The sequence below is a fragment of the Erythranthe guttata genome, chromosome 14 (assembly GCF_056151865.1).
Source record: "Erythranthe guttata isolate IM_541 chromosome 14, IM_541, whole genome shotgun sequence".
In the NCBI taxonomy this organism is placed as follows: Eukaryota; Viridiplantae; Streptophyta; class Magnoliopsida; order Lamiales; family Phrymaceae; genus Erythranthe; species Erythranthe guttata.
Genome location: NC_142546.1, coordinates 15,534,812 through 15,550,757, shown reverse-complemented (window position 1 = coordinate 15,550,757; position 15,946 = coordinate 15,534,812). Strand labels below are relative to the sequence as shown.

General features: G+C 33.0%; 4 protein-coding genes across 4 annotated transcripts; 2 read left to right on the top strand and 2 right to left on the bottom strand.

The window, feature by feature from the left end:
- Positions 1-3,951: 3,951 nt before the first annotated feature.
- LOC105964748 (zinc finger A20 and AN1 domain-containing stress-associated protein 5) lies at positions 3,952-5,413 on the top strand. The gene has a single exon (XM_012989251.2). It carries the CDS (start codon positions 4,455-4,457, stop codon positions 4,992-4,994), a length of 540 nt encoding a protein of 179 aa, XP_012844705.2. The 5' UTR covers positions 3,952-4,454; the 3' UTR covers positions 4,995-5,413.
- A 1,756-nt stretch (positions 5,414-7,169) lies between these two features.
- Positions 7,170-10,064, bottom strand: LOC105964736 (sm-like protein LSM7). The gene is made up of 6 exons (XM_088813652.1): positions 9,853-10,064; positions 9,708-9,760; positions 9,487-9,568; positions 8,224-8,295; positions 7,910-7,962; positions 7,170-7,507 (listed from the first exon to the last, which is right to left on the bottom strand). The coding sequence occupies exons 2-6, from the start codon at positions 9,708-9,710 to the stop codon at positions 7,418-7,420; spliced, it is 300 nt and encodes a 99-aa protein (XP_088669778.1). The 5' UTR covers positions 9,711-9,760; positions 9,853-10,064; the 3' UTR covers positions 7,170-7,417.
- A 2,504-nt stretch (positions 10,065-12,568) lies between these two features.
- On the top strand, positions 12,569-14,150 carry LOC105964747 (large ribosomal subunit protein eL31). Its single transcript, XM_012989250.2, has 2 exons — positions 12,569-12,796; positions 13,639-14,150. Exons 1-2 carry the CDS (start codon positions 12,711-12,713, stop codon positions 13,916-13,918), a joined length of 366 nt encoding a protein of 121 aa, XP_012844704.1. The 5' UTR covers positions 12,569-12,710; the 3' UTR covers positions 13,919-14,150.
- A 347-nt stretch (positions 14,151-14,497) lies between these two features.
- On the bottom strand, positions 14,498-15,822 carry LOC105964746 (uncharacterized). The gene has a single exon (XM_012989249.2). It carries the CDS (start codon positions 15,752-15,754, stop codon positions 14,645-14,647), a length of 1,110 nt encoding a protein of 369 aa, XP_012844703.2. The 5' UTR covers positions 15,755-15,822; the 3' UTR covers positions 14,498-14,644.
- Positions 15,823-15,946: the final 124 nt, after the last annotated feature.

The window sequence follows — 15,946 nt, the reverse complement described above, 5'->3', positions numbered from 1 at the left end:
TCCCGAAGCTTTTTTTGCATTAGAAATAAGGGAAACATAGCCTTGGTTGGATAATTAAAGCATATCATCTATCTTGCATGTTTAGGGCATGTGGAAAAGGTACGAATATGAAGTGTAGCAACCTATTATTAGTATGGGGACACCCTATCTTTTCTAAAAATTTTATTATTTTTTATTTTTTATTTTTTATTTTTTATTTATTATTTTTTATTTATTATTTTTTATAGAGCAAATTATGGCCGCCAAATTACGAAAAAACTCATTTTGTTTGAGTAATTACAGTCACCCCTCTTTTAAGTATTTTTACATAAAATTTATGTAATTCAGCTATTACCGAACCAAATCGAATATTCAGGTCAGTAGACGGTATGAAATGTTGGCGTACGAAATTTTGTTCGGTTTTAGCAATTTAACATCCCTAAATTTATCTCTGGAGGGGTATTTTCGTAAGATAATATATAGTTGTAAGAGGTGGCTGTAATTACCCAAACATAATGGGGGTTTTCGTAATCTGATCATAACTCAGGGGGTGACCGTAATTTGGCATTTTTTATATTTTGCCAGAGGGGCATCCTAATAATTTTCAGTAAGAAATTTTGATTTTAGTTTCGTAAATTTGGCCTTCCATGAGGGTGTATATACATCGTTTATAAATATCGACTTCTACATATGTAAAGTATATATGCATCGATACATATATGGTAGATATATGTGGAGTATGCAAAAGCTTATGCAAAAGTCGAAGTTAGTGGTTGTGTGAGTTGAGTTGGGATTACATGATTATTTTTCAAAGTTTGTGGTATTTGCAAATTAGTTGGAGAATCAACTTAAAATGAAAAGACAAGTTCAGATGTGCTCTTAGAATTATAGGTTAAAATAACTTATTTTAAGAAATTATATGCAGAAAAAAGCTCATAATCAACTTTTGGAAACACCACCGTAATCTTGTAAAGTTTAGTAATCAGCTTTTGGAAACACCACCATAATCTTGTAAAGTTTAGTAAATTGAATTGAACCAATTGGGTTTTTTGCACTTTGCACCCTTAAATTACACCTATTTGGCACTTTGCACCCTTAAATTGTAAAATTGGCAGATTGCACCCTTTAAATATAAATTGTTTGGCACTTTGCACCCTAAATCACTTTTGGCTTAGAAAACTTACCTACAACTTGCTGGAAACCTGAAAAATGGGTAAATTCATAATTTTCTTATTATCTATCCTCTTCCCTCAATTCTTAATAATTGTTCCATTATTTTTATCTTTCATCCCTTCAATCAAAATATCCTAAAATCTTATTAGCCCTTTTTTTCAATGGTAAAATCGGTATAAACACTAAACAATAATAGTAAATCATTTTTTTTTTCTTTTGAGTATGAAAAATAATGTAACTGGAAATTTTAGGTCGAGCCCTCAATTTTTTATTTTGAATAGTCAAATGACAAAATAAGGCTACTGAGATTTTTCTTTGGTGGTAGAAAGGTGGTGCATATTAGTTTCATGATGGGAAGATTTTTGTGCTTCCATTGAATAGTTTGGATCTGCAAAATTATTTAAAAAAAAAAATAGCGTTGTCATGGAATAAAACTTGATTTTCTGAAGGTGTGTTGTCGGACTCTTGTCTATATATTCCGACCATTCTTGAGTTTTAGTTCAAAATTTACATATTATGGCAAATAGAAATGACTAAGAAGAATTTAGGATGTTTTTATAAATAGGACGAAATATAAAAATGATGGAACGATTATTAAGAATTGGGGATAGATGATAGATAATTAGAGAATTGCGAATTTGCCCATCTTTCAGATTTTCAACAAGTTGCAGGTAATTTTTCTAAGCCAAAAGTGATTTAGGATGCAAAATGCCAAATTATTTATGTTTAAAGGGTGCAATCTGCCAATTTTATAATTTAAGAGTGCAAAGTGCTAAAATGGTGTAATTAAGGGTGTAATGTGCCAAAAACCCAAAACCAATTCTAATGAGTTGTCATATAAATTTTATTATACAAATAATTTTTGAAACATGGGTACTGAAAATGTGAACACCTTTTAGATTAGAAAAGCAAAAGGATGATTGAGAATTTTTTTGCCTAAGAAACTAATTGCACATGGACCATTTTTCATTGCCCTAGTTCCTGGTCTATGAGGTACAACTCAATGAAAAGCATCGGATGATTTTTATCGAAGTTCAGTGTATATCACCAACGACTAAACACATATAAATATAAATATGTGTACTATGTGTAGCTCAACAGTGATATACGATCATCCGATGTATTTTATCGGCTGTATGCATCTACGAAACCCTACTTTCCAACTTAGCAACCAATATGGGCGGCTATTATTCGGCTACTTGTCTCCCTCCCACTTTAATATAATCTGGTTTTGATTATTTTTTAATTTTTTTAATTTATCCTTTTTCTATTGGATATTGCCTAATTAATATTCTTTGGTGATGGGAAAGCATGATTTATGCCCCTTGATTCAACTGCCCATACATATCTTCCATATAATTTAATTATATCAAGCTTTTTGAGATTTTAATTAATAACAATGTCTAAGTTGGACTTATTATTATTATTATTATTGTTATGCTTGATTAAATTATCCGTTTTTAACCACATGCTTCAAATTTAGACACCAAATATTTTAATATGCATGAATTATATTCGTTTTATCAAATACATCGTATATGTAATAGGATACGACTTTTTCCCTGACCCCCAATGACTAGATTCGACGTGGCAATGTCACTATGTGACGCGTTTGACGGGCGCGTGTGAGACACGCACAAAGTGGGGGAAAGGGAAAGCTACTCATTATGAGAAAGGTGGTGGTCGGAGTGGGCCGGGCGGCTCAGACAGCACAATGCCTTCATTTTCTTCATAATTTACTTTTTTTTTTTTCTTTTGAAGACTATTTTTGATTTGACAGCTACAAATTTAATCGAGTTATATTTAGGTGGTGTTTGCAATTGCTTTTTGAAAGTGATTATGCGGTTTTTTTACTCATAATCTGTTTTTAGGTGTTTGCAAAATCAACTTTTGCTTTTGCTTCTCTTAAAATAATCTGCTTTAAGCTATTTTTTTAAAAACACCCCTAACCCTGCTTTTTCAATTTTAGTTCATTTAACAAAATATTCGCAAACACCCCCAACTTTTAAAAATAAACATTTAAAACTAACTTAAATCACAATCACTAACTTCTGCTTTTAAATAATCATTTGCAAACACCACCTTAATAATTAACAATTAATTATATAAAAAATAGTGGCGAAAATCGGACGGGACGAATGTAATGAACTTTTTTGGAAAAAATTTAATGTTTTTTGAAGGTATAAAACTAATTACAGTTTCAATTTTGAATTTTTAGAATCTAGAAATTCATTTCCATATCAAAATTTATGTAAATTTCGGGATTTTGAAAATGTCGAAAATCGCATGAGTTTTAACATATTTAGAAAGTTTCATAAAACATTTCTAAAATTTCAAAAGTATTCGTAAAATCATAAAACTAAAACTACTGTTAGAATATATTATAATATTTAAAAAATAATTATAATGATTCCAGTTGCACTTGACACCTAATTGTGAATACCGTAAAATTCTAAACCCCCGAACTAATAAAGTCGAAAGTATCGAAAAAACTCCTTTTTTTTACATGATGTAAAATAAATAATATATTATACATATGTGCATGTATTACTTGAAATTGGAACATTCAGAATTAATTTCGAAAATTAAATTCAATTGAAAATCAAAAAATCCAAATATTTTTATATAATTTCAATTTTAATCCAAAAACTTCGAAAATCCGAATTTTAAAAATCAAAATGAAAAAAGTTGTTCAAAAAGCGAACCTTTTTAACTCGGAACGAAAATTAGAAATTCATTTCCCACTTCAACCCCTAGTAATAAATAATAAAGCAAAGTTTAAATTTATATGTATATAGAAATCTAAATATACTATACTTATAAAAAAAAATCTAAAAATACTATAAAAAATACATACCACTAGGCACTAACCGGCTAAAGAATTTGCTAATTTTATCCTACTGAAAAAAGAAAAAGGAAAAATCTTAAAAAATATCAATCAACTTTTTTGTCCGATCAAAATTAAAATATCCTAAAACGATGACGAATTTACGTGTAACACCACGTCAGACTAATCTAGAAAGACCTCCACAATCGTAATTCCAGTAAAACCACGAGGGTAAAACCGTCAAATCACACATCAATTTGACTGATACGCGGCCATTATTCTTTCACCATGACCGACTTCACGCCCTTCAAATTCCAGCCCCTGATCACCACCGCTTTCTCTCTCTCTCATCTCTCAACCCTCCCCCTCTCTCTCTCTAAAAATTCTCTCTCTCTCTCTAGAAAACTTTATCGTAATTTTAAGATCATTTTTTCTGAAATTTTTTTTACGATATATTTTTTTTTCCTAAACTCCGATGGCGCAGAAAACAGGGAATGAAGAAACCGAATTCGAGGTCGTACCTGAGAGCATCGCGTTGTGCGTGAAATGCGGTGTTCCGGGGAATTCCGCCGCCAATAATCTATGCCAGAAATGCTTCAGCAGCACCACCGCCGAGGCTTCGACCTCCGCCGTCGCGGCGGCGCCTGCGTCTTCATCCGGCGGAGCGAAGCCGAAAAGCCACGTCTTCGGGGAGAAATCGTTCAGATCTAGATCCTCCACGAGATCCTCACCGGAGAGACGGTTGAATCTGCCTGTAACGGTTCTAGATCTGGAGAAAAATCCTTCCGCCGTCGCCGACGCTGCGCCGCCGGCGAAGAGAGAAGTCAACCGTTGCACCGGTTGCCGGAGGAAGGTCGGATTGACCGGATTTAGATGCCGGTGCGGCGAGCTTTTCTGCGCCGATCATCGGTACTCCGACCGCCACGATTGCAGCTACGACTACAAAACCGCCGGCCGTGAGGCGATCGCGAGGGAGAATCCGGTGGTCAAAGCTGCGAAAATAGTCAAAATTTGAATTTCGTGCCAAAAAAGAAAAAACAAGCCTTTTATATATATTTATGCAGGCAAGCAAATGAAATTCGATTAAGAAATGAAAAATTGGAACACTGTTGCTGCAGTTCCCTTCGCGCGTGGAGACGAAACGTAGAAGATGGAGATGGGAAGACTATAATATATGGGATTTTATAATTTCTATATTTAAAAAAAATTATGGAATTAAATTTTCTTGTGACAGAGATTATGAAATTTATTTTATCTCATCTTCGAGTGATTTTTTTTTCTTTTTTATTTTTTATAAATTTTTTTTTTCTTCTCTCATTTGCAGTTGAACTTTTTATTATTAATAATCAGTTTCATATTTGTATGTATGTCAAAAGTTTTTTTTTTTTTTAATCCAGTTGAATAATATAAGAACATGATTAAATGTAATGGAAATTGATGTGTGTTTTCTGGGTTCAGCTGTATACTGATTATATCCCTTCAGAAAGGGTAATCAATTGGAAATATGGGTGAAGGAGAAGGGCAAAAATGTCATTTAAATGTGGGCAAGTTCACGGAAGGGGTAAATTAAAGATGATTTTAATTTTTATGTACAGCTTAATATTTTGGGTCAAATAATATTTAGGAAGTTGCCTTGGTAATTGGAAATTCATGTAGGGGAATGTTTTGGCTAAGTTTATAAGCTCTTAAAAATATTTTATATTTAAAAGCTTATAAGCTACTTAAAATTGTTTGATAAAAAAATGACAAAAGATCTCAAAGTACTTTTCTTTTTCTTGTTTGAAAAATTGCAACAAGTTTTCAACTATAATTTTCTTACACATTTATTTTTAAGTACCAAATTGAGTGTTTTTTAAAATACGTGGAATATTCAAATTTCATATTTTGAAATAAGATGATTATAAGATGTATTGTTTAACTTGTAAATATCTGATTATGGTATATCATAAATGTATTTTTTTTATAAAACTATGCATTATTTTACAAAATATAGAAAATTGTGTTAAATTTTAGGCGTGTAATAAGATACATAGTCAGAGGTTGCCGTAATTTACCGACATATATATAAAGAAATGAAAATTGGAGACCCCAAACATGAATATAATCGAACTAGTTTGACAACTTGCGGATAGAAACGATGTATCTATCATGCCAGAAAGATGTACCAATATTTTTTCTGTTTTTCCTAGTCACGTTTGTCCCTTCATAATCATACACTTTGTATACTTTTATTTACTATATTTAATTTTATACATATTGTATTATATATATATACATGTGATATATTTGTAATACTTAATTCTTACTTCACTTTTAAGCTTGAGTAAAGTTGAAAATATAATATGAAAGAGTATCCTATTCTTTTATTAAGCTATTTCTTTAAGGACATTAACCTGTGCAGAAATTGAAATAAATAAAGTTGTTCCAAAATCGAAATTTTCAAAAAAGTTACATTTTTTTGTTCATCTATAATATAAAATACATAATAATATTGATATTATAAGAGAGAAATTAATAATTAATTTTAAAAAAAAAAAAACTATAGGACAAAATGCACTTCCCCCTACAAATTTCACATTTTCGCAGCCCCACAAAAAACTCAAAAACCAGATAATCCCCTTCAAAATATTATTTTGGTTGCACTTTGCCCCGTAAACCAATTTTTGTGTGGACATTGTGCAACAAAAATAACATTTAAAAGGGGCAATGTACAAAAATATAATATTTTTAAGGGGTACAAAAATAACATATAAAGGGGCTACGTGCAACAAAAATACTCAATTACGATGAATAATCCATCAAAATTTTGATATGGGGGCAATGTGCAACAAGTGCAAACATTAGAAATTTCAAGGGGGTGATGTGCAATTTGCCCAAAATTATATTTGAATCGAACAAAATCTCATATATATTAAGATCTCAATTCCAAAAAAAAAATTCTGGAAAATCAGAAATTTTCGAATTCAAAATCAACAAAATTCATATATTATTTTTTGATTTCCACCCCTACCCTCTTGAAACAAGGTCGATTACTTTGACAAAGTCAGATCCATTAATTGTTACATTAATAGCTACAGATCATAATACTATAGTATTATACTGTGCTTAAATCTATGTTACACCCGGTGAAGATCACACCGAATAAATCTTGCGTTTTTGTGCATAAATGAATGATAACGATATATAGGTGTAGCATAGAATAATAAACCATAGTATATAAATGTCTAGCGAGAATATAGCATATCGGAGTACCTTAATATTGCGATATTACAAACCAAATTAGAGAAAGTTGACACAAATTGATTATATTTTTCACCTATGCCATAGGTTATCGTTGTAAATATTGATTACGAAAAAAGTAGATGAAAATTTGAAAATGATCTCAGAAAGTTTGCGAAGCAGAGAAAGTAGGAAAACTGATACCAGAGAAAAACGAGACTATGCTCCATCGGGCTGGACGAATGGATTGGAAATTTCGTCTGTTCCATCTGTTGGAGAAACGAGCATCACTGCTGTTCCACGGCAAACCTGAAGTCGAAAAATCACAACAAAATAATGGTTTTCAGGCACACAAAAAAAAAAAAAAAGAAATACGAGAGTTTTTCAAAAGAGAAAAATCTGAGCAATAAGACGATACAAAAAGAAAGGCAATCATCAAAGCTCAACTGCTCAAGTATAACCTTGTCAAAGTAATCGACCTTGTTTATAGAGGGTAGGGGTGGAAATTGGAAAATAATTTATGAATTATGTCGATTTCGATCCGAAAAAATCAGATTTTTCCAGATTTTTTTTTTGAATCAGAATTGTAATAATATAAATGAGATTCTGATTTTCGATCGATTCCTATTAAAGATTTTATTAGTACAATTTTGAAGCTAATTTAAGCATAGAAGATGACGACATTTACATAAGCACAATGAAAAGACATACTATTAAGCCAAGGCGACGTGTCTGATCAGTCGTCTTCAGTGGATCTTCTGGATCTGCATACAGAAAATAGTTAAACGTATAATATGAGGAAAACATCATAAGCTTCATACGGTTTAAGAAACATCTTAGGAGTTGATTAGAGCAAAACATTATTCCCATGAAGTCACGAGTATCTAATCGAGATGATATGAAATTGAATTAACCAATTGAAGAATGATATAACCGATGATTATTCAGAAGCAAACAAGAATTAAAATAAAATATGATATAATTTGTCGAAGTATTGCACAGACTAGCGATAACAGATCACTCACCTCTCAGAAATTCTATTGCTTCATCCAGAACAAGATTCAACAATTGGTCATACCCTTTCAGCGTTCCAGTCACTGAAAACCAGAAAAAAAGTATATTAAGCATTTACGAGATTTAGGCATTCACGGCAAGAAAATCGTACAATGTAACCAAAAATTATCATAGTGCATCAATTTACATTAGTGTTCCCGGACCTGAACCAACGAATGATTAACCAGAATACTTACGAATCAAATTTATATATCAGGAATTCGGTGGAATCTCAGATTACATTTAATCAATTCATAAAGATTAATTCATTGAGAAAAGGATAACAAAGAAAAAGAGGAAGGATGAAAACAAATGCAAGTTCACAGAAGCGCTGTCGATAAATTGGATAAGGAAAAATAGAAGACGTTGAAATTCTCATGATCCTAAAATAAAGGCAGTTGAATGTGATTTTTTTAACAAATCATACTATTAAATCCCGATCGAAACCAATTTTCTGTTCCATGTGGACCTTGTCTGTTTCGGTAGCTTACTACTGTGATCATTCATTACTAAGCAATACTCACGAGATTGGATGAAGAATAGAAGCTTCTGGAATCCGAAAGAAGATACCAGATAAATTCTCGACCACAAAAACGATGATGGTGGAGAATGAGGGAATAGAAAGTCAAAAGCTGGATATGTACATTGTCCATGTGTAGAGATTGTACCGGTGAACGTAGAATCTTGAGAAACAGTTTAATGGGTTTCGATAATCAGAATAAACTGAATATTAGGTCAGTGTAAGGGTTCATAAAAAAGACGAGCCCGTTTTAACAATTGGTGCTTACGACCAAACAGAGTGATCGAACTCTTTCAGTTCAGCATCAGTATTGCAATAGACTAAGAATCTTAGTACTACAATTTCTTCCCGTTTCTTGTTAAGAAAATTCCGACAATTGACAATTAAGGACCCATAGAAGATGGACGAATAAAAAATTACAGTATTAACCGCAAATGATGGAACCAATTTATATTCTCGAACATCAAGAAACTAGAAAAATTACGGCACTACAATAATTTTCAACATAAAAATATCATATCCACCACTTCCCATTTCTCCGTAGTATCATTAGCTAAATGAGGGCAACACAAAAATAGATCACAAAATATAAACGAACAAAATTATAAAGCGATAAACACGAAATCGGACCAAGTAAAGAGAAACCCACAAACTATAAAAAAGAAATAGATATGAAATTGCCGAAAAATCTATCAATAAACGAACAACGGCGAACCTTGTCTTCCACCAGTCAGTTTGACTTGAACACCTTTGTCCACGAATTTTGCTAAATCCAGAACAGTTTCTTTTCTGCCAGACTGAAACAAACAAGACAATTGAAGAGTGTAAAAAGACTAATAAAAACTAGGTCACTCCCAACAATTGAAAATCGCAGTCGTCTATGTATACAGTATACACACACATTTACACACACTAAAAACACGCACAAAACCATACCATGTCTAGCTTCGATCGACTGTAGAAATAGCTAAATGAGTTTCACCTTTGATCTGCGGGAAAAGAAAAAAAAAACCCTTATAAAATAGCAGAGAAAAATCTGAAGTTAAAATTTGTGAATTAGGAGAGGTAAATGTGAACTTACGGTTTTCCAACAAGAAATCAAGAAGGGGGAAAATGGATCGTGCCCTAATTTTGCTGCCTCTCTATCTCTTGCACATTCCCGCCTTTTGATTTACTTCTGCCCTAATTTATTATATTTTGAGGTGCAAATTATTATTAAATTTTTGGGAGGGCAAAAATGGAATTAATCCAAAATCAAATTGCAACTTTACTAAATACCTGCGAACCTTCATCATTCGATTTTATCGGTTAATCGATCCACTTTTAAACTACTTTTTTTATATTATATGATTAAAGGCGGACGTTATATGCAAGTCCATTTTTTTATTAGTTCAAACCCACATAAAGAGATTTATTAGTTCAAATCCATAAATTAATTTATTTTTATTACATCAAGACCAAAGATGACGAATATACCCTTATCCACAAATAATACATAAATACAACTAAACTCTATTTTTTATTTGTACAAGACCAAAAAATAAAAAAACTCAAGAAATAAAAAAAAAAATACGGAAAAAGAATACGACAGCCGCACAACCATCGCAGAAGACCACCGCACAAGACTGCCGCACGACCACCACCAGACCGCCGACGACGATCAGCAAGCCACCACCACCACCAAACCATCTCCACCGCACCATCACCACCACCCCACCACCACCAACAAGTCCTTTTTACTAAACTTTTGTTTGTCAATTCAAAAACATTAATCGAGCATCGATTCTTGATAAATATGCTTGGATGAACATTAATATATGCTTACTTCTTATTGGGTTGCAATGCGTTAGCCGATTTTGGAAAAAAAATTGAGATTGAAATTGATTTTTTTGTGTGTTTTCGTTGTTTTCCCAAATCGGTTTATCCAGACCGATTTTGTACACGAAAATCGGCGTCACAATACCGATTTTTGTTAACAAAATCGGCGACACAACGCCGACTTCACAAGTCGAAATCGGCGTTGTAACACCGAATTTTTTTTCATGATTTTTGTTTTTTATTTGGTTTTAAATTTCATTAAGGGTAAATTAGTATTTTTATATTGGAGGTCTTGAACTAATAAAAAAATGGGCTTGCATATATCCGCCGCCATGATTAAATGTATTAAAAAAAAATTTAAAAAACAGTATTTATGTAAACAAACATAAAACTTATCTATATAATTTTTTAGTTACTAATACAAATTATTGCATATGTTTTCAATGTCTACAACACAAGTTATAAAATTTACAAAATTATGTTTTAGGAGGCATGATTTGTTAGAAAATGTTTTTTTTTTTTTTAAGTTTTTAGAAAGTATAAAATAAAAATGATTTTTTTCCTAGAATACAATAGAAACTAGAGTACTTTCTTGTTAGTCTTTTTCATATCCTTCGTTCATTTGAAGTAGTGTCTACTATAAATAACGGTAATATCTCATTTTTAAAATAAGTATTACACTCAATTACTTGTATTTATAATGTTAGTGTAAGTAATTTATTATATAAATGTGACACTTGAGTTATTAAAAAAATCAAAAAATAATATCTTATACACTAGGCCAAATTTTATTTCAGACGACTTTTTATTTGCGACGAATTTGTAAGCGTTGCACCTATAGTTTACTATATAAATACTCACAAACAATTGTAATTTAAAACTTTTAGAAATATTGCGACTAAAAGGGTCGATCAAATATTTCGACAAGACTGTAATTAAATATTGATTGTTGCAGTCTAGTACCGATTCTCCATATTACATCAAGTAGGATAAATGTTTGTATAACATTGAGACCATCTCGCAGCGTCTTAATCTTATAATTCTCTAATAGTTTTCTTGGATTTATTATATCATCATTCAAAAATTGGGCAACAAAAGTCGGAGGACGGAAAATTGAATGGAGGGATGGGTGGGCTGAGGTACATGAGATATTAATTACGTTGATTTTTTTTTTTACTTTTTTTTCGTCGAAATGCTTGTAATAAACTTTGATATAACATGTACATTCTTTTTTTCTTTTCTTTTCACACAAAACCTAGTTGCGGATTAAAATTGGAATGGGATTTCCTATTTCCATCAATTCAATCCATTTTTTTCCGATTTTGGACAACAATTTTCATTTTCAATTCCGAAAATTCCGATTTCAATTTTGTTCGAATGATTTTGGATTCGAATTGCAATATACATGAGGTTTCAATTTCAATTTCAATTTCAATTTCAATTTACGATCCGATTTCATATGAATGAAAGAAGATTAGTATTTTTGTCTTATAAAACTTTTTATATTAAGTTTGTAAATTCCAAACTTGTATATTTCAATTTTCATTCCATATGTTCACTATGGTTAGACCCTATATTTTCTTATTTGTTGTTAAGATAAAACTATTTTGCAGGCACTCAAGCACTAATATAATAAATACGTAACTATTAAATTAGTTACATTTAATTTCTGGTGAGTCACTTGAAGTTCAAACTCGACTCACATTTTCAAGTTTAATAAAAAAAAAAGCTCAAACTCGGCCATCTCACAATTAATTTAATTAGACTCAACTCAAATATAATCGAACCGGAATCATCGAACTTCGTTAGACTCGACTCAATCGACAGTTTCTAACGAAAACATAAATACAATTCCTCTTCTAACCTTTATGTTGCTTTCATGCAAAAAATAAAAATAAAAAGAAAAAGAAAAATAAAAAAGAAAAAAGAAATGGACTGTGGATTTGGACCATATCAAAAGGCTTTTTCGGGCCCATGAGTTGGGCCGAGAACCCAAATATTCAGGGGTTCCAATCAAATATAAACCTCGCCGGTTCTAGGGTTTCTATTTATCCTACAGGCCCCAAATCTGAAAACTCGGCGGTGCATTTGATAGCAGAAGCGGCGGCGGCGGAAGCAACAATGGTGGAGAAGGGTAGCAAGGCGAGGAAAGAGGAGGTTGTTTCTAGGGAGTACACAATCAACCTTCACAAGCGCCTCCATGGATGGTACTATTCTTTCTCTCTCTAAAATATATACATGTAGAGAGAGAAATGCATATTTATGTCTTATGTTCGTGATTGCGAGGATAATTTAGATCTTCATTAGTTTGCTTGATAATTTTTTTTTTTTCATTTTTGTACTGCTGCAATTAGGGTTTGATGAATCAAATTGGTCTGTGCGTGATTTTTCTTTGTTCAGTGTGATATTTTCACCATTTTTGTATGTCGAGGATGTCTGAAAGGCATCTGATTTTTTAATGCTTCATTTGATTCTGGGTGAAAATGCTTCAATTTTTTTAATGTTTTATGTTGATTTTGGGTAAATTAAAAATTTGTTTTCAGAATACTGTAATTGTTGTACTTTGATGTTGGGTAAAATGATGTTCTCGTTTTTGTGAATCTCTGATTATCAGTCTTCAGGAACCGTTGGAGGCCTTTGTTCATTCGTCTTTTTTTTTTTTTTGAATTTTATGTGTATTAATTGTTAGATGTACTGCATTTCATGAAAAAAATTCGGGTAATAATACGATTTTTTTGCGAATTGGGGCAGTAATTGTATTTTCATTTGTCTTCTTTTTTTCCCCTCAAACAATCTTCCCCGATTTTTGTTTTAATTTAAGTGTATTAAATTTTCATTTGTCTTCGTTTTTTTTCCCCTCAAACAATCTTCCCCGATTTTTGTTTTAATTTAAGTGTATGAAATTGGGGCAATAATACGATTCTTATGCAAATTTGCTTTTTTCTTCGTAAATAAACTTTTTTTTTTTCATTTAACTTGTCCGATTGTGCCATTTGATGCTGCATATATGCTCTTGAAAAGTTGACTTAATAATGTTTTTTTACGACAGTACCTTCAAGAAGAAGGCTCCAAATGCCATCAAAGAAATAAGAAAGTTCGCCACGAAAGCAATGGGAACTACTGACGTAAGAGTCGATGTGAAGTTGAACAAACACATTTGGAGCCGCGGTATTCGAAGTGTGCCTCGTAGAATCCGTGTCCGAATTGCGCGAAAGAGAAACGATGATGAAGATGCTAAAGAGGAGCTCTACTCGTTGGTCACCGTTGCAGAAATTCCCGAGGGTGGGTTGAAGGGATTGGGCACCCAAGTTATTGACGAGGAAGAATGAATATTTTCTTTAATTTCTTAAAATTTACTTTTTTTTACGAATTTTGCTTTTTACCTATGTTTTAGAGAAAAAGTTTGTTTGAGGGATTTTGTGGTGAGTTGTTAATGCAGTTCTACTTCTACTCGTTTTTTTAGACGGATTTATCGAATTTGAATTCACCTAGCGTTTATTTGTCTGTTGGATCTTTTACTGTTGTGTCTTGTTGGTTTTGAAATTCTGGTTTTTCTGTTAATCGTCTTGGTAAGTTTTAGTGCTGGATCTTTTGGATCATTGTTATTTGATGTGCTTCTGGTTTTAAGTTTTAACTGTTTATTTGATGCTACGACCCAGTGAAAAGCACTGGATAATTATCAACTGTTGATGTGTACATGATCACACACACCTATGTGTACAAGCACTGGATAATTATCAACTGTTGATGTGTACATGATCACACACACCTATGTGTACGTGTACTTAGTAAGTGATTAGTTAACTAATCAATGGTTACAAATCAGTCAGTGTATATAGCTCGGTGTAGCATCGAATGATCCGTTTTGACTATGAGCCATGGCTATATTTTATCATAAGCCACGTGGATAATCATAATTTTTCTAGATACATTAATACTTCAAAATTAAAATGGTACATTTTCCAGGTGCAATCTTGATGAAACTCAAATAAATAAAAACATAAAGAAACATAACTTTAATTATCACCATTACAATAAATAAAAAAATAAAACCATTAACAAGTAGGCAAAGGCATCCCACATAAGCAATCATTGTTGCAAAACGACGAGGCCTCAAAACGATCGAACGGTGTTCCCTTCGGAATCGCCCCGCAAAGATGGTTATGGCTCACATCCAAGTGCCCCACATACTTAGCCGAAGACAACGATTTCGGAATCGAACCATTCAAATTATTATACGATAAGTCGAGCGCAATTAAATAAGTTTTCGGTCCGAAAACATTAGGAATATTACCTTCCAAAGAATTTCGACTCAAATTCAATATGCTCAACCCCGTGTTACTAAGTAGATTAGTAGGTATCTTGCCAGATAAACGATTGCTATCAAGATTTAGAGTTGAGAGAATCGGAATCGACCCGAGTTGAAACGGGATTGACCCGGTCAACCGGTTCATTGATAAGTCTAAATCGGCCAGTCTATGAAGATTGGCAAGAGAACTCGGAATTGACCCGGTGAGTTGGTTCCGACTCAGTAAAGCCCGGCTCATCATAGACAAATTACCAATATTAAATGGGATTTCTCCACATAATTTATTATTGGCGAGCTCCAAATGCATTAAGCTTTTTAGATCAACAATAGAGGCCGGAATCTCGCCGGAGATTCGGTTGTCGGCGAGGTTGAGCACTGTGAGCCGGCTCAAATTCCCAATACTCGCCGGAATTGCGCCGGTGATTTTGTTTCCGACTAGGTCGAGGATTCTTAAGCGCGGGAGGGCGGCGACGCACGCCGGAATTTCACCGGAGATGGATTTCCAGTCGGCGATTACGAGTGTGGTGAGGCGGTCGAGGCGGCAGAGCGAGGGGGAAATTGAACCGGTCATGTGGCCGGTCCGGCCCGTCTTCTGGAATATTGGGTCCTCGGATTCGCCCCGGAGGATGATGTCAGCGACCCGTTTGGTTTCCGGGTCGCATGTTATACCGTACCAGTTAGTGCAGCAGTTGGTGCCTGACCACGTGGCGAAAATGCCCAAGTGTGGCTCGTTTAGGGCAGCTTTGAATGATAGAAGGGCTGCCCGATCGGAGGGCGGGCAGGCATGAACGACTGAAGTAACGGTGAGCAGCAGCGTTAGAGCGGTGGCAAGAAAATCTCCGGTCAGCCTCATCATATATATATATATCCTTCTTATCTGTATATGTATGTATATATTGAGAAGTGAAGGCAATGTAGTTATACAACTTTATATAAGTGGTATTGAAAAAAATTTACCTCATATTAATACTATTTTGTTAATAATAAAAAATGCAATACAAAATAAATAAATAAAAAATAAATGGAGTCTCCGGAAAGTTATTGAATT

Coding starts and splice junctions, on each gene's coding strand:
- LOC105964748 (XM_012989251.2), top strand. CDS start 4,455: ATGGCGCAGAAAACAGGGAATGAAGAAACCGAATTCGAGGTCGTACCT.
- LOC105964736 (XM_088813652.1), bottom strand. Junction 8,296..9,486: donor ACTGACTGGTGGAAGACAAG/GTTCGCCGTTGT, acceptor TCTGGTTTTCAG/TGACTGGAACGCTGAAAGGG. Junction 7,963..8,223: donor AGCAATAGAATTTCTGAGAG/GTGAGTGATCTG, acceptor TTCTGTATGCAG/ATCCAGAAGATCCACTGAAG.
- LOC105964747 (XM_012989250.2), top strand. CDS start 12,711: ATGGTGGAGAAGGGTAGCAAGGCGAGGAAAGAGGAGGTTGTTTCTAGG. Junction 12,797..13,638: donor CACAAGCGCCTCCATGGATG/GTACTATTCTTT, acceptor TTTTTACGACAG/TACCTTCAAGAAGAAGGCTC.
- LOC105964746 (XM_012989249.2), bottom strand. CDS start 15,754: ATGATGAGGCTGACCGGAGATTTTCTTGCCACCGCTCTAACGCTGCTG.